The following is a 22,765-nucleotide window of genomic DNA, read 5'->3' as shown; positions in this document are numbered from 1 at the left end:
TAACCACTATTTTAGACCCCATCATTTTTGTATCTATTGTTAGGATTATATTTTCCCATGTGCATTACATTGCATGTATTACACTGAATTCCATCTGACTTTGTGTTGCCCAATCACTCAGTTTTGTGAGACCCCTTTGTAATTTTTTGCAGTCACCTTTGGATTAGTCCCTGTTAGCCCTTTTTCAAGAACATTTATGAGAAGTTTAACAGCAGTGATCCAAATGCAGGTCCCTGCAGCACAACACTCATCCCTACTCTTTCCCTCCCTATTTTTTTAAGTGGAGTACCCAGCAACATTTTCATGATGATACTTCAATTGCTTAAATGCCAAGCCTTTTGTTACTCTTAATCACCCTACCTTCCTCTTTTTATAACAAACTCCCTGCCTCAAAGGCAAAGCTGCAAGCAGCCCAAACTCTGTTGCATTTAAGAACTGCCTCTGGAGTCAGGACATGGGCTTTAAGCAGACCTCAAGTATGAAATCCAGGGGATAAGAATTGGGGGGAGGGGCTGCTGCCCCTCCAGATGCTCATAAATGGCACTCTTGGCTGCTGCCACCCTACGCTGCTGCGTCCGTATCAGAGGCTGCAGCACAAGGTAGTAAGCAGAATCAATCTGCACATGAAGCCAGTTTTTAAACTGGCTCCTGCCTGCCATCCCGCGCTGCTGCCTCTGATACAGGGGGTTAGAAGTGGGCTCCTTTGGAGTGGGGCCAGAGCACACTGGCTACTGGCCCTGCCCCCAGGGCCTATCAGATAATCATGTAACTGGTAAAATTTGATGTGATTACACAACTATTCATTTACACACTGTTTAACATCCCTACTATTTATATTTGTTTCAGTGAGGTGGGGGAACTTATGTACGTGAAGAGCTCTTTTTTAAAAAAAATATAAAATTGAAACAAACAAAATTCATTCCAAACATCTTATTGCAGTCCAATATACAGTGAAATAAGAAGTTCCAGCATTATTACTTTACAACAAAATGCTACATTCTATTTAGCATGTTTGGAAGCAAGGGATCACAAAGGGATTTATATCCTGGTAAGAGGGTAAATGACTCATGTGACCGATTACTTCAGGGAATAAATTCTAGGCAGAATTACAAAACTACATTTTAGATTATTCAAGATAGAGACCTACATTACATATTTTCAATGGCTGTAAGTTTAAATCTTGTAAAAACACATCATTGAAGAATTCAGGAGACAAACAAACAAACTGTAATAGAAGCTTAAACATTATTTAGACTTTAATTTGACATTTGGCACAGTAACACACACACACAGAATAAAGTACCAAAATACAAAATTCATGGCATATATGTTTCATCAAATATATTCCCTATTTAGTGAAAGATATTTGTACAACACAGTGTCAGGATTATACAGTGCAGTCCACCCCTCTCATACACAGAGCTGTGTTATATAAAATATTGTATGTCCAGGAGAGTACTGCACCACATCACTGAAATAGAAAATAGCCCAAACCACTAATACAGGCAGACCCTACTTAAGAACGGGGTGAGGGAACCCCGAACTAGCTGCGCGCCCCCCCCCCCCAGCAGACCGCTGAGACGCGCCGCGGCGATTCCGCCATCCGCGTCCTCCGCGGCGAGAAAAGCTGCTCCGCGTCTCCCTGGTCTGCTGGGGGAGCCCCCCCAGCAGACCAGGGAGATGCAGAGCAAAGCCACGGAGGATGCGGGCAGCGGGACCGTGGCGCGTCTGGTCGGTCCTGCCGCCCGCGTCCTCCGCAGCTTTGCTCCACGTCTCCCTGGTCTGCTGGGGGCCCACCCCCCCAGCACCCCAGGCTTTTCTCTCCACGGAGGTCGCGGGCGGTGGGACCGCTGAGACGCACCGTGGTCCCGCCGCCCCGTCCTCCGCAGCGAGAAAAGCCGGTCTGCTGGGGGAGGGGGCGCAGCTAGTGCGCCCCCGCCCCCAACAGACCAGGCTTTTCTCGTCGCTGGTCAGTTTCAGCAGCGGCTGAATCAGGACGCCTGGGGTAGAGCAGCTGGGGGGCTGCCGGATTGGTCCCACAGCGCCGAGGAAGAGATGGGATCCACCTAACAAAGAGAGGAAGGAGTATCTTCGCGGGCAGGCTTGCAAACCTAGTGAGGAGGGCTTTAAACTAGGTTCGTCGGGAGATGGTGACCAAAACCCTGAGGGGAGTGGGAAAGTCGGATACCGGGAAGAAATGCAGAGAGGAAGGGACAAGAAAGGAGGACCCATGTTTCGAATGGAGAAGATAGGACGATCAACTGGTTACCTGAAGTGTTTATACACTAATGCGAGAAGCCTGGACAACAAACAGGAAGAACTGGAGGCCCTGGCCCAGACCAAGAAATATGATTTAATTGGGATAACAGAGACTTGGTGGGATGACTCGCATGACTGGAGTGCTGTCATGGAAGGGTATAGACTGTTCAGGAAGAACAGGCAGGGGAGAAAAGGAGGAGGAGTTGCACTATATGTAAGAGAGCACTACGATTGCTCTGAACTCCAGTATAAAGAGGGAGAAAAACCTGTTGAGAGTCTATGGGTTAAGTTAAAAGGAGCAAACAACAGCAGTGATGTTGTGGTTGGTGTTTGCTACAGGCCACCGAATCAGGTGGATGAGGTAGATGAGGCTTTCGTCGGACAACTGAAAGAAGCTTCCAGATCGCAGACCCTGGTTCTCATGGGGGACTTTAATCACCCTGACATCTGCTGGGAAACCTATACGGCAGTACACAGGCAATCCAGGAAGTTTTTGGAGAATGTTGGGGATAACTTCTTGACACAGGTGCTGAAGGATCCGACCAGGGGCCGTGCGCAGCTTGACCTTCTGCTCACAAACAGGGAGGAACTAATAGGGGAAGGGGAGGTGAGTGACAACCTGGGAAGCAGTGATCATGAGATGGTAGATTTCAGGATCCTGACCAAAGGAAGAAAAGAGAGTAGTAAAATACACACCTTGGACTTCAAAAAAGCAGATTTTGACTCCCTCAGAGATCTGATGGGCAGAATCCCCTGGGATGTTAACATGAAGGGGAAAGGAGTCCAGGACAGCTGGAAGTATTTTAAAGACGCCCTATTGAAGGCACAGAAAGAAACCATCCCAACGCGTAGCAAGAGAGGCAAACATGGTAGGAGACCGGACTGGCTTACAGGGGAAATCCTTGGTGAACTTAAGCACAAAAAGGAAGCTTACAAAGAGTGGAAACTTGGACAAATGACCAGGAAGGAGTTTAAAGGTATAGCTCGAGAATGCCGGGGGGTTATCAGGAAGGCGAAAGCGCAAATGGAATTGCGACTGGCTAAGGATGTGAAGGATAACAAGAAAGGTTTCTACAGGCATGTTAACAAGAAGAAGGTGATCAGAGAGGGTGACCCTAATGGATGAAGGAGGTAACCTAGTGACAGTTGATGTGGGGAAAGCTGAAGTACTCAATGCTTTCTTTGCCTCTGTATTCACGGACAAGGTCAGCTCCTGGACTTCTGCACCAAGTGACGCAAGATGGGATGAAGATGGACAGCCCATGGTGGGTAAAGAACAGGTTAGGAACTATTTAGAAAAGCTAAACGTACATAAATCCATGGGTCCGGACTTAGTGCATCCGAGGGTACTGAGGGAGTTGGCAAATGTCATTGTGGAGCCTTTGGCTATTATCTTTGAAAAGTTGTTGAGATCGGGAGAAATCCCGGATGACTGGAAAAAGGCAATTGTAGTGCCCATCTTCAAAAAAGGGAAGAAGGATGATCCAGGGAACTATAGGCCAGTCAGTCTTACCTCGGTTCCTGGAAAAATCATGGAAGGGATCCTTAAGGAATTCATACTGAGGCACTTGGATGAGAGGAAAGTGATTAGGAATAGTCAGCATGGATTCACAAAGGGCAAGTTGTGCCTGACCAATCTGATTAGCTTCTATGATGAGGTAACTGGCTCGGTGGACATGGGGAAGTCAGTGGATGTTATATACCTTGACTTTAGCAAAGCTTTTGATATGGTCTCCCACAATATTCTTGCCAGCAAGTTAAGGGATAGTGGATTGGATAAATGGACAGTAAGATGGATAGAAAGATGGCTAGAAGGCCGGGCCCAGCGGGTAGTGCTCAATGGCTCGATGTCAGGATGGCGGTCGGTTTCTAGCGGAGTGCCCCAAGGTTCGGTTCTAGGACCGGTTTTGTTCAATATCTTTATTAATGATCTGTATGAGGGGATGGATTGCACCCTCAGCAAGTTTGCGGCTGACACTAAGCTGAGGGGAGAGGTAGATACGCTTAAGGGCAGAGATAGGGTCCATAGTGACTTAGACAAATTGGAGGATTGGGCCACAAGAAATCTGATGAGGTTCAACACGGACAAGTGTAGAGTCCTGCACTTGGGACGGAAGAATCCCAAGCATAGTTACAAGCTGGGGACCAACCGGTTAAATAGTAGTTCTGCAGAAAAGGACCTGGGGGTTACAGTGTATGAGAAGCTAGATATGAGTCAACAGTGTGCCCTTGTAGCCAAGAAGGCTAATGGCATATTAGGTTGCATTAAGAGGAGCATTGCCAGCAGATGTCATCATTCCTCTTCATTCGGCTTTGGTGAGGCCGCATCTGGAGTATTGTGTCCAGTTCTGGGACCCCCACTACAAAAAGGATGAGCACGCATTGGAGAGGATCCAGTGGAGGGCAACAAAAATGATTAGGGGGCTGGAGCATATGACTTATGAGGAGAGGCTGAGGGATTTGGGTCTGTTTAGTCTGCAGAAGCGAAGAGTGAGTGGGGATTTGATAGCAGCCTTCAACTTCCTGAAGGGAGGTTCCAAAGAGGATGGAGAGAGGCTGTTCTCAGTAGTGACAGGTGGCAGAACAAGGAGCAATGGTCTCAAGTTGTGGTGGGAGAGGTCCAGGTTGGATATTAGGAAAAACTATTTCACTAGGAGGGTGGTGAAGCACTGGAATGGGTTACCTAGGGAAGTAGTGGAGTCTCCATCCCTAGAGGTGTTTAAGTCTCGGCTTGACAAAGCCCTGGCCGGGTTGATTTAGTTGGAATTGGTCCTGCCTAGAGCAGGGGGCTGGACTTGATGACCTTCTGAGGTCTCTTCCAGTTCTATGATTCTATGAGGTGCAGCGCTGCGGGGACCAACCTGGCAGCACCCCAGCTGCTCTACCCCAGGTGTCCCCAAGTCAGCTGCTGCTGAAACTGATCAGCGGCTGATTCCAGGAAGCCCGGGGCAAAGCAGCTCTGCCTCGGGCTTCCTGTAATCAGCTGCTGGTCAGTTTCAGCAGCGGCTGAATTGGGGACACCTGGGGTACAATATGTACCAGTTCTGACTTACATACAAATTCAACTTAAGAACAAACCCACAGTCCCTATCTTGTACGTAACCCGAGGACTGCCTGTAATACAAATTGGACTGCAATATAAATACCCAAGACTACAAATGGATTTTTTTCAAATCCACTGCAAGAGCCCAAGCTGGTAAAATACAGGCACCCATTTGGTAAGGCCAGACCGGCTATTGTAGTCATAGGGCAGCAGAGTACAGCCATCAATGTTATTGTGAATAAATCAGCAACCTCAGGACAAACCTATACTATGGGTCAAATTCTGTGGGCTGTGGCCCTGATCTCATTCCCAATGAAGTCAATGAGAGCCCTTAATCCTTATTCAGGAAAAATTCCCAATAGGCCAATTCTTAACAGGTGCTGAGTCCCATTGAGTTCAGTGGGTACTGCAAGAACTAGGTCTAGCAGGATTCTACCAGCTGAAGCCCTGATCTAGCAAAGAACTTTAATAAGCACATTTATCTTTAAATACACTAATAAGCTCGTTGATTTCAGCAGGCGTACACACTAAGGATGTTAAGGACTAGTCGACTAGTCAACTATCTGATAAGCAAATACTTATCGGATAGTCAATCAACTAGTCGATTCCCTCCCCCCCTTGCTGCCTCTATCAGATAGAGGCAGTAAAGAGGAGAGGGGGAGGGATGAGGGGATATTTCAAAGCGGCATCCCTGCACAGCTGATCCTCGGCTCTGCGCAGCATTTCCGCGGAACCCAGGATCAGCTGGGGAGTCTGCAGCTGACTCTGGGCTGCGCGTGGCATTTCAAATCGACAACGCAACATGCTCAAACAAGAGAGCAAAAAGGGGCTAAATGTTGGGCCCAATGAAAATTTCCAAATTCCTTCTGGGGGAATCAGGCTTGGTCTTGGACTTTTAAGACATGCTGGGGATTTTGCAGATAACCATACATATCGTGCATTAAAGGTAATGATGCTGAAGTACAGGGCTTTAAAACCAATTTAGCTGTGGTGTTGCAAGTGTAATTTCAAGCTCAGTCTGGTGCTGTAATACTGGTATGGGCTCAGAGAGCAGCACATGGATGGGGAGAAATGTAAAAGCATCCAAAGTAAAGTTAGATCACACTATCCTGGTGCACAACTAAATCAACAGGCCAAATTGTCTATCAGCAGCATTGCTGCTTTTTGGACAGTACAACTTTGTGCTTGTTTCTTTTGTTATGGCTCAACATGCCAATCCAGCAGAGTGGAGAATTTTCTAGAATTGCTGTTATTGAACTGTGGAATAGTTCTAGTAACAATCTTCTGTAAACAGAGGTCTTGAAGGCAAATTCCATCAGTGAATAATCATATGATTGTTCTTCTCAGACTCCACATGGCAAAAACATTATTACTGTTGAGATGATGTGTACCAGTATGTAATATTTCTGTTGATATTTTAATCTGAATAGCTTCTTTTTATGGCTATTTGACCTGGTGTTGTCAATTTAGTGTATATAAACATTAGCTATTGAAAAAATCATTAGTAAAAATCTAATTCTGATAGCTTCTAATCACAGATAAACAATTATTTCATTTGAGGCTGCTATAAAAAGGTCTTTTCTCATCATTAAATTATGCCCATCAGGTCTGTGAAATCATTCATAACAGGTGGGCATTGCAGTAGAGTCTGGAAAATAGGCATATATTTATATCTCAAAAACATAGATAAACAAGACAACATTGCTAAGTTACTGGCTACTGAATATGATTTAATTTAGCTTTACAGCTGTAGCCTATAGCATAAGTGTTATCAATGTTACATGTTGCTATTTTTTTCTGGAGCTTTTCTTTGATGTCAGGGTTTCTCATTTGTGGATGTTTCAGTCTTTAATCCTCAGAAAAGCTGGAATGGGAAGAAAGAAACACTGTAATACAATAGGAATGTTGTAAGGTCTGGGCCTTTTTCTGCAGCCGTGAGCCAAGAAGCAGAAAGCCAACTCCTCACATTTTTCAGTTTTATCAAAACAATGTAACATCGGGCTGTTAAAGAAGATGCCCCTCCTAATAATACCCACCATCACCAGATAAGCAAGGAATCTGTTAGGATGTTCAAAGAAAACATCCTGTCTGGCAGGGAATCACTTATCAACGGTTATGATTGTAAAATCTATACTTCTAGGGCTCGTCTACACTGGCCCCTTTTCCGGAAGGGGCATGCTAATTTTTCAGATCGTAATAGGGAAATCCGCGGGGGATTTAAATATCCCCCGCGGCATTTAAATAAAAATGTCCGCCGCTTTTTTCCGGCTTTTAGAAAAGCCGGAAAAGAGCGTCTACACTGGCCCCGATCCTCCGGAAAAAAGCCCTTTTCCGGAGGATCTCTTATTCCTACTTCAAAGTAGGGCTTTTTTCCGGAGGATCGGGGCCAGTGTAGACGCTCTTTTCCGGCTTTTCTAAAAGCCAGAAAAAAGCAGCGGACATTTTTATTTAAATGCCGCGGGGGATATTTAAATCCCCTGCGGATTTCCCTATTACGATCTGAAAAATTAGCATGCCCCTTCCGGAAAAGGGGCCAGTGTAGACGTAGCCCTATTGTTTTGCTTCTTGGTCCCTACTTCTCAATTGTTCATCTGCATGGTCTCTGGTTCTTTGTTTCTCTCTGTGCATAACTAACTTTGCAAGGTTTAAATCAACTAGCATACTGGATCTGATTGGTTAAAGAGTTATTTTGCATTGTTAGGATTAGTCAAATAATTATTTTGTGATATTATAGTAAAATGATTTGTTACAGTGTAGCTAAGCGGCACTCTCATTTCATTATATAAACTGGGGTCCAAGAAAGACACCAGTGGGGGGGGAGGGGAGGCAGAAATAATAATAAGGAAAGGCCTGAAAATATTTCTCAGGGAACATTCTAAAAAATAATCAGAGGAGTAGCCGAATTAGTCTGTGACTGGAAAAACTTTAAAAAAATGAATAGTCTAGCAGCACCTTAAAGACTAACAAAACATGAGCTTTTATGGGTACAACCCACTTCTTCACATTCTCAAAGCAGAGTGCCAGGACTTGGAGTCAGCTAGATGACCCCCCATTAATCTCAAAAAGAGCCAAGTGGCTACGTCAATCCCTTAGGTATCTCTCTGAAAATGACCCCTCTAGTTTTTGAAGGTAGCTTACATAAATGTGACAAGAATTGGCTGGCAACATTCAATCTAGTGGCCTAATTCAAAGCCCTCTGACATCAATGCAAATATTTCCTTTTCTATCACTGTGGTAGCCAGACCTGCATTCTTGGCTAAAATAAGTGTACATACATGAGATTCAACCAGAGCTTTAGCATTACATACTTACTTATCTCCATTTTTGGAGATGTTATTATCAACAAATGGGATTTCTTCTCTCTCTGTCTTCCCCAGTACAAGGTGATGCTTTTCCATATTTATGACACACTAAAATAATAATAAATACTAATGTAAGAGGTGAAATAAAAAATCCATAATGATCCCCTCAGGAATAGTAAAAGTACAAAAGGATACACACAGAGATATCCTACCTTCAGAGATTTCAAGGTCTGAAGCCCTAGGGAGAAATGTTTCTCATTGTCTTCTGTTTTAAAACAAAAATCAAAATTAACAATGATCTATTGTAGTCTTTGCAAATATCTCCACTTTTTATGGAAAGACATTCAGTAAAATACAGATAATTTACTAGAGGGACTGAATGAGTCTAGAGGGAAGTAGACTACAGAGCTTCTCCCCTCTAGGTCTCCGTTTGACAGTGACCCAAAGTGGAGTGACTTAAAGTTGCTACTGCCTGCTCAGGCCCTGCTGTGAAATGGGTTTGGTGGCTTTCATCCAATTCCTAGTGACTGGATTTTCACAGCACAAAAGAATCATCTTTGTTTGGCAGTCACAACATTGCCCCCAATGATAGACTACACCGTGAACGCTGAACTATTCCCAGGCCAAAGACAAGATACGTTATTAGCAGGGAAATACAGGGAATCTTACATGCTGCTGCTGCCTTTAGGGTACCTATTCTGTGGATACACAGAGTCCAGCTGTTGATCCAGCAATAAGTTCACTTTAAACATAAGAATGAAAGTTTTTTTCTCTTCTTATTAAAGATCTCTATTTTTAAAATGGACAAACAGCTTCATATTTGTTGTTGATGAGCAAAAATGAGCACGCTACCTACTTTGTAGTAGGGATGTGAAAGGTTAACTGGTGGGAGCTGGAGCAGCTCCCTACCCACCGAGGGCAGGGGGCTGGTTCAGCACCACAGGGCTGCCACGGGTACGGGGCTGCTCTGGGCATCCACAGCAGCCCTGGTTTGTGGCGGTGGACTGCTCCAGCCTGACCCTCTCCCCTTAATTGGTTAACCAGTTAAATGTGAAGCAAACATCATGTTTACATGACATTGAACCAGTGTAGCCAGACAGGAAGCCCCCCCCCCCCCCGCTTGTAACATCCATTTTTGCTTGCCTGGATATGCAGGCTACTGTGACCGTGAATGGCTGTAAACAGAGATATGCCAATTGCTGACCAAGAGGCTGCCAAGGAGTGCCCTTGACTCAAACCCATATTGATACGAACACACAGCCGTCCACGGGGGGAGGAATCTCTTGGCCAGTAAAGAATATCCGGCACTCCTAATTTAGCTATCTTCCTCTCTTGCAAGTGTAAATTAACTTGAAACTTGCTTGTAAGAACTGGCGCCACAAAATGGACCAGTACAATTTGGCCTCTTAGATAAGAAAGAGGATACGGGCCCCCAGGGGTATAAAGATGGGTCCAGCAGCACATTTACTCTGAGTGTCAATCTACCATCTATCTGCTGGTCGGGTTAGGTGTTTGACCTCCCGAGGTTCCAAGGGGACGCCCACCTCGTATTCGTCTTTCCTAGGAATTGAGAGACCGGCCCTGGCCTGACACGCTGGAGTCGAGAGGCACAGAAGGGGGTAAAAATTGTACCTGGATGTGGTCCTCTGTCTTAAGTGTACACATAGACTTAGAGCTCTTTAAAGATTAAGCTGTCACTTGGTACCATTATTTCTATTTTCTATCTTTATTTTCTTTGTAACCAGTTTTAAGATCTGTATTTGCTAACAGTTAAGAAATAGAGCAATAGCCATTGTAACCATATGCTTTTATAAGTCTTTTTAATAAACCTGTAACTGTTTAAGGTTAAAATCTGACTCCTTCAGTTGCTGTAACAGAACCAAGCACAATTTAAAAGAACTTCAGCCGGTCATAAGGGACAGGTATAGGAAGAGCTTGGGCGTTTGGATCTGTGTCACTCCCAGGTGACAGATCTGTTGGGGCACCTTTCAGCCTTTCCCAGGCTGCCCGCTGCGAAGGAACCTTGTGTTCTAGCAGCTAAAATCTAAGGTGTAATAAGCTCTTCCTATATAAAGGGGCGTCTGTTGGCCTGCTGGCTACCCTCTGCGACGGGACCCCGGTCCTAGCAGTAAAGACACGGATGTTAAACCTTTTCTCGGAAACACACACACACACACACACACACACACACACTGCCCTGACCGTTGGCTGACAATCGGTTACTCCATTAGATGGGATTTTACATCCCTACTTCATTGCATACAAATATATATGGAATTAGTTTATAACACGCCTCCCACATTGGAAAGATACTGCCCGATAACTTACCTGTGACAACTGCAGAACAGTCCACATGGATAGTTCCCAATATAACAGCTAAATGTTCTATCTGGCCAATCACTTTCATATTGCATGGTAATGACATCTTCTCACCTTCAGTCTTGTATGTTTTGACATGCCCCTTTAACCTGTACATTGAAACCAGTAACTGTATTAAACAGTGGGTGTTCAGTAGAGAGGACAGTAGAACTATAGTCTTTGAGCTCTGCAGTTCATTCCTATTAAGTCATTGTAATCTGGAGCTTCTTTTGTGGTGACCTATTTATGATGATACTGTATCCTGATCCTGGTTAAGTAAATGGCAAGAGTCTCATTGGTTTCAAAGAGACAGAATCAGGCTCCATATGAAGAAATTATTTTGGATTATATTTCAAAGCTTTGTTCTGAAGGAGTCTGTTCCTTAGCGATCACTCCCATTTCCCCAGGAAGGAAGAATCTGTTAGTTGAAAGCTTTCTTCTAGCAATAATGGTCCAAATTCAGTCCTGGTGGAAGCATGTGCTGCTCCACATTGAATTCAAAGTGGTTGAACCAGTAGCCCCACATCATCATTTGGTCCATAACGTCTCCAAATAATCGTACAGCTAGAAGCATGTGTGTGATTTTTTTTCATTAGCAGATGAGGACAGGTTACTTCATGGGAAGTGGTGACATAAATAAAATATCCAGCAGAAGAGGAAAGGATTGTCAATGAGACGTTATATTTTAACAAGTACAGTATTTTCCTTAGCTCACTATATTTAATAAACTATCCTGATAACATGTATGGATTAGAAAGATGAATGGTTAACCAGTTAACTGGTTAACTAGTAAGCATCCCCCTTGCTAGATGATACTTACTGATTATGGTTAACCAGTGGGCTGTAGTGCCCCCCGCCTACTGTTCCACCGTTAAATATAATTTTTAACCAGTTAACTGATTAACTGTGATTTTATATCCCTAGTATGAATTATTTAAGTACATTTTTTATATTTTATATTGAACTGAAATTAAGCAGAAATTCCAATACCAAGTGATAACTCTTGCCTGAGATAATCCACATGCATTTTTTTAGTTTTCTAAGGCATTTCCCCCTACAAATCTGTTTTGCAAGAGCAGTCACCCCCCAGAGGAACCAACTCTGAACAAGGCACTTTGAGAGTGGCTCCATTAATAAAAGAGCCATTTTATTAGAATATTTCAAAGCTTTGTTCAGAAGGAGTCTGCTCCTTAGAGGTTACTCCCATTTCCCCAGGACACAAGGATCTAAAAAAAGAGACAATGGATTTCAGGAAGGCAGATGTTAGTAAACTCGGAGAGCTGGTAGGTAATGTCCCATAGGAAGCAAGACTAGGAGGAAAAACAACTGAAGAGAGTTGGTATTTTTAAAAAGGGACCTTATTAAGGGCTCAAAAGCAAACTCTATTCCACTGCATAGGAAAGATAAAAAGTATAGCAGGAGACCACCTTGGATCAACCAGGAGATCTTCCATGACCTAAAAATCAAAAAGGACTTGTATAAAAAGTGGAAACTAGGTCAAATTACAAAGGATGAATATAAGCAAACAACACAGATATATGCAGGGGCAAGATTAGAAAGGCAAAGGCCTAATCTGAATTTAGTTGAGGCATAAAGGGTAACAAGAAAATGTTCTACAAGTATATTAGGAGCAAGAGGAAGACCAAGGACTGCGTAGGCCCATTTCTTAGTGAAGAGAGAGAAACAATAACAGGAAACTTGGAAATGGCAGGGGTGCTTACTGATGTCTTTGTTTTGGTCTTCACCAAGAAGTCTGATAAGGAAGCAATGCCTAACATAGGGAATGCTAGTGGAAATAAGGTAGGTTTAGAAGTTAAAATAAAAAAAGAACAAGTTAAAAATTACTTAGAAAAGTTAGATGTCTTCAAGCCACGAGGGTCTGATGAAATGCATCCTAGAATACTTGAGCTGATAGAAGAGGTATCTCAGCCTTTAGCTAACATATTTGAAAAATCATGGAAACTGCAGAAAAGGATCTAATGGTCATAGTGGGCCACAAGCTACATATGAGTCTACAGTGTGACGCTGTTGCAAAAAAAGCAAACATGATTCTGAGAGGCATTAACAGGAGTGTTGTGAGCAAGACACAAGAAGTCATTCTTCCACTCTACTCTGAGCTGATTAGGCCTCAATTGGAGTATTGTGTCCAGTTCTTGGCACCACATTTCAAGAAAGATGTGGAGAAATTGGAGAAGGTCCAGAAAAGAGCAACAAGAATGATTAAAGGTCTAGAAAACATGGCCTATGAGGGAAGACTCAAAGAACTAAGTGAGCGGGCAACAAAATGGCAAATTAAATGTAATGTTGATAAATGTAAAGTAATGCATATTGGAAAATATAATCCCAACTATATATATAATAAGATGGGGACTAATTTGGCTACAACTACTAAGGAGAGATATCTTGGAGTCATTGTGGATAGTTCTTTGAAAACATTCACTCAGTGTTCAGCAGCAGTCAAAAAAGCAAACAGAATGTTAGGAGTCATTAAAAAAAGGGACAGAGAATAAGACAGAAAATATCTTATTGCTCCTATATAAAACCATGGTACACCCACATCTTGAATACTGAGTACAAATGTGGTTGCCTCATCACAAAAAAAGATATATTGGCATTTGGAAAGTTTCAGAAAAGGGCAACAAAATGATTAGGGGTTTGGAACAGGTCCCATATGAACAGAGATTAAAAAGCTTTGGACTTTTCAGCTTAGAAAAGAGGAGACTAAGGGGGATATGATAGAGGTCTATAAAATCATGACTGGTGTAGAAAAAATGAATAAGGAAAAGTTATTTACTTCTTCCCACAATATAAGAACTAGGGGTCACAACATGAAATTAACAGGTGGCAGGTTTAAAAGAAACAAAAAGAAGTTTTTCTTCACTCAGTGCACAGTCAACCTGTGGAACTCCTTGTCAGAGGATGTAGTGAAGGCTAGAACTTTAACAGGGTTCAAAAAAGAAGTAGGTAGATTCATGGAGGTTAGGTCCATTAATAGCTATTATCCAGAATGGGTAGGAATGGTATCCCTAGCCTCTGTTTCTTCTTTGGAGGTGAGTGACATGGGAGGGATCACATGAGGATTACCTATTGTGATCCCTCCCTCTGGGGCATCTGGTTTTGGCCGCTGCCAACAGACAAAATACTGAGCTAGATGAATCTTTGTCTGACCCAGTATGGCCGTTCTTATGTTCTCATGTTCTTAACTGGGCTTGCTTAGTTTGGAAAGGAGAAGACTGAGAGGGGACATGATAGCGGTTTTCAAATATCTAAAAGGGTGTTATAAAGGAGGAAGGACAAAAATTGTTCTCCTTGGCCTCTGAGGATAGGACAAGAAGCAATGGGCTTAAATTGCAGCTAGGGAAGTTTAGGTTGGACACCAGGAAAAACTTCCTGATTGTCAGGGTGGTTAAACACTGGAATAAATTGCCTAGGGAGGTTGTAGAATCTCCGTCACTGGAGATATTTAAGAGCAGGTTAGACCTGATCTAGATGGTGCTTGCTCCTGCCATGAGGGCAGGGGATTAGACTCGATGGCCTCTCGAGATTCCTTCCAGTTCTAATGTTCTAGAATTCTATGATTTTCCTGTCCTATAGGACTATTTTGCGGAGTGAAGGACCAAAGAGCTCCAGTTTCTTAATTTTGTTGATTTCCATTTCACTTGATCTTTCCATGTGTTCTGGTTTACCAAGTGCATTAACAGTAGTGAAGCAGAATATATTTCCCCCGCGTTTCCTTTTAGAATCGCTAAACCGAATGGAATGGCAAAACTACTTTTGCTGATGTCATTAACATTCAGCATTCTGATTAACTGTTGTAATTACTCAGAGAAATATTACCCATAATATTTCTACCAGACACACATGCCTAAGCAATGACCTCCACATCTCAAAGCTGATAATCCATGCAGGAGAAGAAAATCTGGTTTGCCACCAGTATTTGGTAGCAAATAAAGGGGCAGATTCGGCCACAAAGGAACTCTCTTCAAAGAGGTCTCTTGTCCAATTGCCATAATTAGCTATGATATCACGTGTTGTATTTACTGTATCTGCATTTGCTCAATTTATTTCTGTCTGGGCTGTGTTTATGGGGGTGTAGGTGTTCAGGTACTCTGAGTGCAGGGTAAAAGCCTAGCCAGACAGATCCAGCTTATAGTAAAGTATAAAGCAAAGAGATGCACTTTCTCTTGCCCCACATGTCAATGGATCTCTTAGCTGGGATAGACGCAGAGCAAGAGTCTTCTCTGCTACCTCAGTCTGCAGACATCATCGCCTGGCTGAGTTAGGACCAAATAATTCGTCAGAAGATGGTGAGTAATGTAGCTAAAAGAACAAGGAATTCAGGCTCCCAGATCCATGATGCGTGAAAAGATCAAACAACCTGAGCTTCCCAATAGGTGCCGAGTACTTTCAACTCCCACTGACTTCACTGGGGAAAAGAGGGAATCAGTATCTTGCCAGGTCAGGACCAAAGAGTCTGATTTTTCAGAGAAGCTCCCATAGACTTCTGTTGCAGTTCTGGGGAGCCAGCAATTTGGAAGATCTGGCCCATGGTACTCAGGAGGCTCTCTGGGCTGTTCCATTCTCCCTTTAAGAGAATCTCTACACCCTACAGAGTTTTGTCAGAAAAACGGCCATTTTTCCAACAAAATCTGAGTTACGTCTACCCTACAATCACATTCTTCTGAAAGTAAATCTAAAGAACAGAAGGGTTTTTCTGACATTGGTAAACCTCTTTCTATGGGGAAGGAGCTTCTTTCCGAAAGAGCTCTTCCGGAAAAAGGCGTGTGTGGACGAGGAAAGAAGGGGTTCTTTTGAAAGAAGAGGAAAGAGGAAAAAGCACAGGTGCCCTGGTGGCCACTCCATCTGTAATAATCACAGTTTAAATGCGAGATAGTGTCCATTCAGTGTGGACACTATCTTTCGAAAAAGCAGATCACTTTTTCGATGCATTTTTGCTGTGTGGACGCTCTCTTTTGGAAGAAGTTTTTTCAGAAGAACTCTTCCAAAAAAAGTTCTTCCGAAAGAAGCCTGCAGTCTAGACATAGCCTGAGAAGGTAACAAGCCGGGGGCGGTGGGAAGAGGGGACTTTGACATTTGCAATTTACTGTTCAATGTTAGGGGCTCGTATAGAAAAAGTAGCTCAATTTCTTTGCCAGAAATTCCATGAACATCTGTGACATTAGCTAAAATCATTGGCCTAGATCCCAAGCTGCTCCAGTCTCTGATGGGAACAGCAAAGTGGGTGGGGAAAGGCATCAGGTAGCCACTAGCTGCTCCTTGAGCTTCAGACTGGCTTTATGCTGATCCTGGAAAAGTTCACAGCAGGGTGCTGCTGGGCACTCCATGGCCTGGTGAGAACAGCTGAGGAGCTGTCAGCCAGTACCTGGCACCTCTGTTATCCTTCCTGTCCCTGAAATAGCACCTGTTTTGAGGGCTGCCAGGAAGAAAGTCAGTAGGAGCCAGCTATGAAAGCACAGCTGCCTCTCACCTGCGCTTGATTCCTGCCCACTGTATGCCACTAGAGCAGTATGCAGGAGGCAGAGGGGGAGCCAAGATCTGGCCCATTTTTTCCAATTTAGCCTTAGTTAGGGCCTGATCCCCTTCAAACTCCTCTTGACTTCAACAGGGTTGCATATTTGTGCCAAGGTCTGGCTGTGGCCTGATCCGCGTGGGGCAGAGTAGGAGAGAGCAATTACTTGGAGGAGGGCAGATATTTGCCTTTTCTAAATTGCTTCTGGTTGCAAGTCAGAGCCAGAGTCAGTTAAGAAAAGCAGAGCAGTGGCTGGAACATGCCAGGCAGACAGAACCTCAGCACCAGATGGATGCATGGAGACAGCTCCCTGAAGGCGTGCAACGAATGTGCTCATTTGTGTTCAGTCAGACAGAAAATCAGCCCAAAAGCAGGCTTGGGAAGTAGGAAGGCTCCAGCCCTAACCCACAAAAGGTGAAGTTTAAATGGTGGTGAAGTGGTTTCCTTGTTATCCTCTCTGCAAAGCGATCCCATTGATGCCCCTCACTGCCAGGCACAGGCTTTGTTAGAAGAGCCCGTCAGGCTAATTAAATTGATCTCTTACTGCACATATAAGGAGAGTATGTAGAGTGGCTAAAGACCTATGTTAGGAAAATGCAGGACAATGTAGCACTTTAAAGACTAACAAGATGGTTTATTAGATGATGAGCTTTCGTGGGCCAGACCCACTTCCTCAGATTAAAGTGCTACATTGTCCTGCATTTTGCTTCAGCTACCCCCGACTAACACGGCTACATTTCTATCACTATGTTAGGAAGGATGAAAAAATGTGATTTCAGTGTGAATATCACGGACAGTCAGGTGCTGAGATCCCTTAGGCAGCGATGGAGTCAGGAGTCCAGCGGGTACTCCTTTCCTGGGATCTCCAACACCAGCCTGCACAAAGTAATTCTAGATGAGGTACTACAAGCACCTTCCTGTACTGGCAGAGAAATGGATGTCATTTTTTAATAGTTATTTTCCATTTCTGATGCCAATGGCCATGTGAAATACAAAAGCCTATATTAAATCATCCTAATTTTTTCAGTGTTGGTCCTTGCATCATCTATGTCATTTTGAAGTAAACTGTGCTGCTGCAGCACAAAAACATCAGCAGGCACCCGAACTGAATGGGTTGGCTGTCTTGGTTTAAACCAGGAGGGAGAACCTTTTTTGAGCCAGTCGGGGGCCATACGCAAGTGAGAAGCAAAAACAAAAAACAAAAAAACTTTCCCTCACTGATGTGGTCCTGAACTGAGGAGAAAGACATGCCCCACATTCCCCTTGCAACACCAGAGCCTAAGGGGCCCCAGCCTAGTAGATTATGTGTGCTCCAGCCCCACGGTGGGGCAGCAGAGGGGCAGGAGCACTAGTGCAAGCTCCTCAATGCTGGGGAGGGGACCCTGAGCCTCATGCGCCGGATGTAGGCAAGTCAGGGGCCACATCTGGCCCCCAGGCCTGAGGTTCCCCACCCCTGGTTTAAACTAACAACAGCTATAGTAATTAGTCACGCTGTAGGACAACCTCCTCATATTTTATGTCACTGAAAACATAAAACTGAATGGCCCAAAAGGGTGGTTGAGAGAAAGAATGGTCTTTTGGTCAAAGCAATAGCAAGAGACTCAGGTCCAGATTCAAGCTTTCAGCTCTGCCTTAGGCTTCCTGAGTTGGCTGAGGACCTCTGTGCCTCAGTTCCTCATCTGTAAAATGGGGTTAATAATGGTCTCTTTAATTTATTTATTTTTATTTTTTACACTATAACTCCTTCAAGCCAAAGATCATCTCTTAGGCCTAGTCTACACTAAAGGGGAAGGTCAACTTAAGATACTCAACTTCAGCTACGTAAATTATGTAGTCAGAGTTGACATATTTTAAATCAGCATCCACACAGCAGGAAGTCAACGGGAACAAATGCTCCTGCCGGCTTCCCTTTCTCCTCATAGGAGCAGGAGTACAGATGCTGACGGGTGCATCCTCTTCGTTTGAACTAGTGGATCTTCACTAGATCCGCTACATTGAACCCTGGAAGATCGACTGCAGCAGTGTCAATCTTTCACGTAGGGTATGTCTACACTACATGGCTCCATCGACGGGGCCACATAGATTTGTTTACTGGGCATAGGGAAATGAAGCGGCTATTTAAATAATCGCCGCTTCATTTAAATTTAAATGGATGCCATGCTGTGCCAATCAGCTGTTTGTCAGCTCAGCGTGCTAGTCTGGATGCTCCGCGGTCGACATCAAAGGCATTTGTCGACCTCCCTGGTAAACCTCATCCCACGAGGTATATCGGGGAGGTCGACAAATGCCTTTGATGTCGACCGTGGAGTGTCCAGACTAGTGCACTGAGCCGAAAAACAGCTGATCGGCACAACGCGGCAGCCATTTAAATTTAAATGAAGCGGCGATTATTTAAATCGCCGCTTCATTTTCCTATGCTGGGTAACTTAATCTACATGCTTCTGTCGACAGAGGCATGTAGTCTAGACATACCCGTAGTGTAGACATGGCGTTCGTGTGTGGATCGGTCTAGCACCTGGCACTGTGAGGTCCAGATCTCAGTTGGTGCTTGGAAGTGCTACTGTAGTACAGATAAATAAGAATTTAGGGAGGCGGGGTCAGCTTTACTGTTGAATTTCCTGATGTAGAGCCCAATACAATGCATGGCTACTCTAATACTTAGATGTGTTTTCTCTTCCTTGGGCAGGGAGGGCTTTTGATACTGAAGCCAATGGGAAGTTTCCCTTTGACTTCAGTAGGAGCAGAAATTGGCTGAAGTACTGATGTAAGTCAGGATGTGAGACTTCCTCCTTGAAGGCTGGAACTTCTTTTTCCAGCGGGATTGAAAATAGAGCAGGAATCAAATCGGACATAAAAATGGGCAAGAACAGATACGGCGGTCGCCAAAGGATATGGAGAGACATTGAGCATGTCAACTTCCATTGGCTTCACCAGGAGGCCAACATTCGCCTCTCCTCCCAGGAGTGCTCAGCACCTCCCAGGACTGCACCCTGAATGCATAATCATCACTTCCAGTGTCAAAGCCATGTGACTTCCTTCCTTGCTCGTAGCCGGTGCAGCTGCTTTGCAGCCATTAAAGACTATTGTGCAAACAAACAACAGACTTCCAGAGAAAATGGGTATTATTTACCTAGTGGGTGTAATGGTCCTGGGGGAGCAATTACAATTGTTTGCATAGTCCTGCTAAGCTGATTTGGAAACCTCAGTGTTGCTGAGGGGGAGGGAGAGCATCAACAGGTTTTTTTGATTAATTATCCACCCAGAGAATGATCCCACTCCACTGAAGTCAATGGGAGTTTTGCCATATATGATTATAAGTCAGTTCTCTAATATCACTAAACATATTTCCTCTCTCTTGGGTGGGGAGAACTTTGGCCACCAACATCAGTAGGAATAAGAACAGACCCCTAATCACCATGGGTATGTCTCCACTACAAAGTTAATTCGAACTAACGGACGTTAGTTCGAATTAACTTTGATAGGCGCTACACTAGTGCTCCGCTAGTTCGAACTTAATTCGAACTAGCGGAGCGCTTAGTTCGAACTAGGTAAACCTCATTCTACGAGGACTAAGCCTAGTTCGAACTTACTAGTTCGAATTAAGGGCTCTGTAGCCCCTTAATTCGAACTAGTGGGAGGCTAGCCCTCCCCAGCTTTCCCTGGTGGCCACTCTGGCCAACACCAGGGAAACTCTATTGCCCCCCTCCCGGCCCCGGACCCCTTAAAGGGGCACGGGCTGGCTACGGTGCCCGTGCCAGGTGCAAGCCTGCCAGCACCCAGCCAGCAGACCCTGCACCTGGCACGGCTCAAGCCAGCCACCCGATGCCCCCCAGCCGTCCCCCTCTTCCCGGGACCAGGCTGGCGGCTCCCGGGAGCTTGCCCGGGACCGCAAGAGGCGGGCACCCACCTGGTCCAGTGCAGACATCGTGGACCTCGTCCACGATCTCCGCACTAGGCACAGGAAAGTGGCCGTCTAGGGCAGGATAGCTGCCAGCCTGGCCACCCAGGAGCAGGTTGGCATGAAAATCAAGGTGGTCCACTGAGACCCCCCGACCCTGAGCTTACAATGGCCATACTGGGTCAGACCAAAGGTCCATTTAGCCCAGTAGCCTGTCTGCCGACAGCGGCCAACCCTAGGGACCCTGGAGGGGATGGACCAAAGACAGTGACCAAGCCATTTGTCTCGTGCCATCCCTCTCCAGCCTTCCACAAACTTTGGGCAGGGACACCACTCCTACCCCCTGGCTAATACCACTCCATGGACCCAACCTCCATGAATTGATCTCACTTCTCTTTAAACTCTGTTCTAGTTCTAGCCTTCACAGCCTCCTGCAGCAAGGAGTTCCACAGGTTGACTCTTTGCTTTGTGAAGAAGAATTGTCTGTTATTAGTTTGAAGCCTGCTACCCATTCCTTTCCTTTGGTGTCCTCTAGTCCTTCTATTATGGGAACTAATGAAGAACTTTTCTGTATGCACCCTCTCCACCCCACTCATGCTTTTATAGACCTCTATCATATCCCCCCTCCATCTCCTCTTTTCTAAGCTGAAAAGTCCCAGTCTCTTTAGTCCCCTCTCCCACCCTCTCTCTTCCCCTCTCCCACCTCCTTTTCCCAGTCTCCCCCAGTTTTGTTCAATAAAGAGAGATTCTATTTTTGAACACAAGTGTCCTTTATTTTGTACATCAGGAAGGGGGGTTAGGGAGGGGTAAGTGGAAGGACGTGAGGGAGGAATGGGGTACGAGCCCCCAATGGGGAGGACAGGGCTGGCTCTGCGGGCTTCTGGGGGTGGAACCTCTCCTGCAGCCCCCCAATTGCCCCCTCTCCCCAGATGGCAGCCTGCAGCAAGTGCAGCCGGTCTGATGGCCGAGTGGTGTGATGTGCCCAGTGTGGGTACTCCGGGCAATCCAAGCCAGGACTGCTTTGCAAGCGGGGCACCCCTGAGAACTGTCTGTCTGGGGTGGGGGTCGGGTCCCTTTAAGCATAGCCCTTGGCTAGCCTGAGACAGCAGCTCCACGCTCTAAGTCCTCATCTGATGCCCTGCCGGCACTGCTTCCAGCCATCCTTAACCCCGGTTCAGGGTCCACTCAGTGTGGACATGCTAGTTCGAATTAGCAAAACGCTAGTTTTTTAGTCTGGATGCGTTAGTTCGAATTAGCTTAGTTCGAATTAATTAATTCGAACTAAATTAGTTCGAATTAGTGCTGTAGTGTAGACATACCCCATGTTAGGGCACAGCTTACAAACACTACAGATGAGTCCCAGGGGCACCAGTCTTTCTTTAAAGTCAATGGGACGAGGCATGGCAGAGAGTACTATGTCCTGCATTAAGTATCTGCAAGGTCAAGTCCTTAATTTTAATGTCTTCTAAATCGTTCTATACAGGGTGGCATCACAGAACATCAAAGGCTACCATACTTCTGAGAATACACAACAGACCAGGGAGCCTTTCATTAAAATTTCATTACAGAGATATAAAAATGAGCAAACTGGGAGTAAAAAAAATATGAATAGGTCCAAGCCTGACAAAGGACGTATTCTGGAGATGAACTGGTTTAGGTAGAAAGTCCCCTTTACCTTCCCAAAAGGCTATTGGTTTTTTAATTCACAGCACTGCTGTGGTAGGTTTATTTCAGTGGGAGTTCTCTGGACTTGTAGGATTGTGCCCGCAAAAAAATAACCCCATACCCTTTTCAACATTAATTGTACATTTGTAATGAGTGAGAAGAAATCTCTTTCTCTGCTGGGGAATGCCACTGCTATATATGACGGTAAGGTGGAGTTACATAATGAAGGCAAGGATATAGGCCCCTCCCAGCAGAGCTAATGGATCGTCATCATATAGCAAGTTATGAAGCACAATTGCATAATTCTGATTCCATCCAGTAAGGGCAGTGGCTTGCATACACACTAGCGAGTATGGTTTTTATTTCCTCAAAATGAAGACTCTTGTGCTGAGAAGCACAAATTCCAGCTCAACAGACTGTTTCAGAAATAATTTGGAAAGTCTGAAAGTTTTCTTCATTTGCTCAGAAGCAACGATAGTATGTGTGAGTACTCAGCATGCTGCCTTGTACTGGGAGTTCATTTTAAACAGGCCACTTACCCCAGCCTATCCAAACATGCAGATGATAGGAGATTATACTGACAACTGGTGTCAATCAGAGCTTTCAAGTCCTTTCCAGCACACTGCAAGGAGAAAACAGAGCATGTGAAAAGAAGAAGAGAATTCAAGAAAGAAATCCAGTGTTAATTGCATATGTGCTCAGGCGCATGT

General features: G+C 44.8%; 1 protein-coding gene across 2 annotated transcripts in view; it reads right to left on the bottom strand.

The window, feature by feature from the left end:
- Positions 1-1,260: 1,260 nt before the first annotated feature.
- LOC102452825 (nuclear receptor-interacting protein 3) overlaps positions 1,261-22,765 on the bottom strand; it is a 115,197-nt gene continuing 93,692 nt past the window's right edge. For both annotated transcript variants that reach the window (XM_075927969.1, XM_075927968.1), the window contains 5 exons: positions 22,595-22,677; positions 10,933-11,072; positions 8,817-8,869; positions 8,615-8,712; positions 1,261-7,166 (listed from right to left, as the gene is read on the bottom strand). In XM_075927969.1, the coding sequence (XP_075784084.1) occupies positions 7,151-7,166; positions 8,615-8,712; positions 8,817-8,869; positions 10,933-11,072; positions 22,595-22,677 (390 nt within the window). In that variant the 3' untranslated portion in view covers positions 1,261-7,150. The remainder of the gene's footprint in view (positions 7,167-8,614; positions 8,713-8,816; positions 8,870-10,932; positions 11,073-22,594; positions 22,678-22,765) is intronic.

Source organism: Pelodiscus sinensis, chromosome 4, assembly GCF_049634645.1.
Source record: "Pelodiscus sinensis isolate JC-2024 chromosome 4, ASM4963464v1, whole genome shotgun sequence".
NCBI lineage: Eukaryota > Metazoa > Chordata > Testudines > Trionychidae > Pelodiscus > Pelodiscus sinensis.
Note: the sequence above shows the minus strand (reverse complement) of the source record. Positions and strands in the feature narration are given on the sequence as shown.